General features: G+C 44.0%; 1 protein-coding gene across 1 annotated transcript; it reads right to left on the bottom strand.

The window, feature by feature from the left end:
* Positions 1 to 91: 91 nt before the first annotated feature.
* LOC128251352 (YY1-associated factor 2-like) lies at positions 92 to 956 on the bottom strand. Its single transcript, XM_052978218.1, has 2 exons — positions 604 to 956; positions 92 to 305 (listed from the first exon to the last, which is right to left on the bottom strand). Exons 1-2 carry the CDS (start codon positions 954 to 956, stop codon positions 92 to 94), a joined length of 567 nt encoding a protein of 188 aa, XP_052834178.1.
* Positions 957 to 1,474: the final 518 nt, after the last annotated feature.

Here is a 1,474-nt window from a genome sequence, read left to right as displayed (position 1 = left end):
TCTCTCTCACACACTGTCTCTCACTCGCAACACCACCACACTCCCTATAATCTATGTCTATCTCTCGACCCGCTTCCTCTCGCACTCATTCTCAGTTGTTGTCCACGCTGGAGTCCTCGTGGTAGTCGTTGGCTGTGGTCGGTGACGACGTGTCGCTGCTGTCCGAAGGACTGACGTTCTGAGTGTCCGTTGACGACCGTCGGTCTTTCTTCGGCTGGTAGTCCGTGATCACCACCGTCACACTGCCGACCGTCACTGACATGTGCGTGGCACTGCTCCGGTCAATGTTCTTTAACCGCGGTGGTCTGTACAAAAAGACAAACAAAGAATTAATTAGTGGCAGGAAACTAGTCCAGCCACTGCTACAACAAAACACAGACAGAGAGTTTAGTTCATTAGAAGCACGTGCAGTCTACATCAATGTAATAAAATCTACTTCATCATCTTTTTGATGTCCACTTTTCTTCAAAGCATGCATGGGTCAGACGGAATTTGTTGAAGCTGTATGCCTTTCCTGGGGGGGGCCAACCCTCACCTGTTTCCAAGCAAGGTGAATATGAAGTGGTATCGAAAGTTCCTGTACTAGTTCTGTAGTGCACTAACAGAGGGCAGAACATCTGTTGCATGCATAGTTCTTCAAAGCTTGCATGGGTCAGACGGAATTTGTTGAAGCTGTATGCCTTTCCTGGGTGGGGGGGCCAACCCTCACTTGTTTCCAAGCAAGGTGAATATGAAGTGGTATCGAAAGTTCCTGGACAAGTTCTTAGTGCACTAACAGAGGGCAGAACATTGTTGCATGCGTAGTAACGGCTAGCGGTGACCTTCAGAGGCAGTGTGCCGAGTGACATTTCTGTGTTTACTTTGCAAAGTTGTGAAACTTGTGTCTTGGTGATCACGTCTATGCTGTAGTTTGCGATTTTCTCATGGAGATGAAGAGCCAACGGGAAATTTTGCATTAGCCTTTTTCGATACCGACCCAGCTGAAAGTGCCTCTGGTTCTGTAGTACAAATGTCTTGTTTTCAAAAGTTCTGAATTCAAATATTCCACCAAACTTTAGTTGCAATTTATGTTCCTAACACTGGCTAATAACGAAGTTATTTTACTAAATTCTTTGTTATATTTAAAACGAATTGAAAGAAACACAGAGCATCTCAACAGAAATATGGTAACAAAAGGGTTAAAGTCACCATGATATTTCTAATCCTTTTGCTACCAACCTGGTTGAAACTGCTTTTGGTTCTGTAGTACAAATGTCTTGTTTTCATAAGTTCTGAATTCAAATCTTCCACCAAACTTTAGTCACAATTTTTGTTCCTAAATTCAAGCAGGAATAAGAACGAACTGGAGCTAAATCACTGATAACAGCAATCCGTACGAGAGAGAGCACTAGTTAATTACATCAACCCCCCGCCCCCCACCAGTACTTGATTGGTAATTATTTCATCGACCCACCCGCCACACACCAAAGGATAA

This window comes from Octopus bimaculoides, unplaced genomic scaffold, assembly GCF_001194135.2.
Source record: "Octopus bimaculoides isolate UCB-OBI-ISO-001 unplaced genomic scaffold, ASM119413v2 Scaffold_167351, whole genome shotgun sequence".
Classification (NCBI taxonomy): Eukaryota; Metazoa; Mollusca; class Cephalopoda; order Octopoda; family Octopodidae; genus Octopus; species Octopus bimaculoides.
This window is presented reverse-complemented; position numbering and strand designations above follow the sequence as displayed.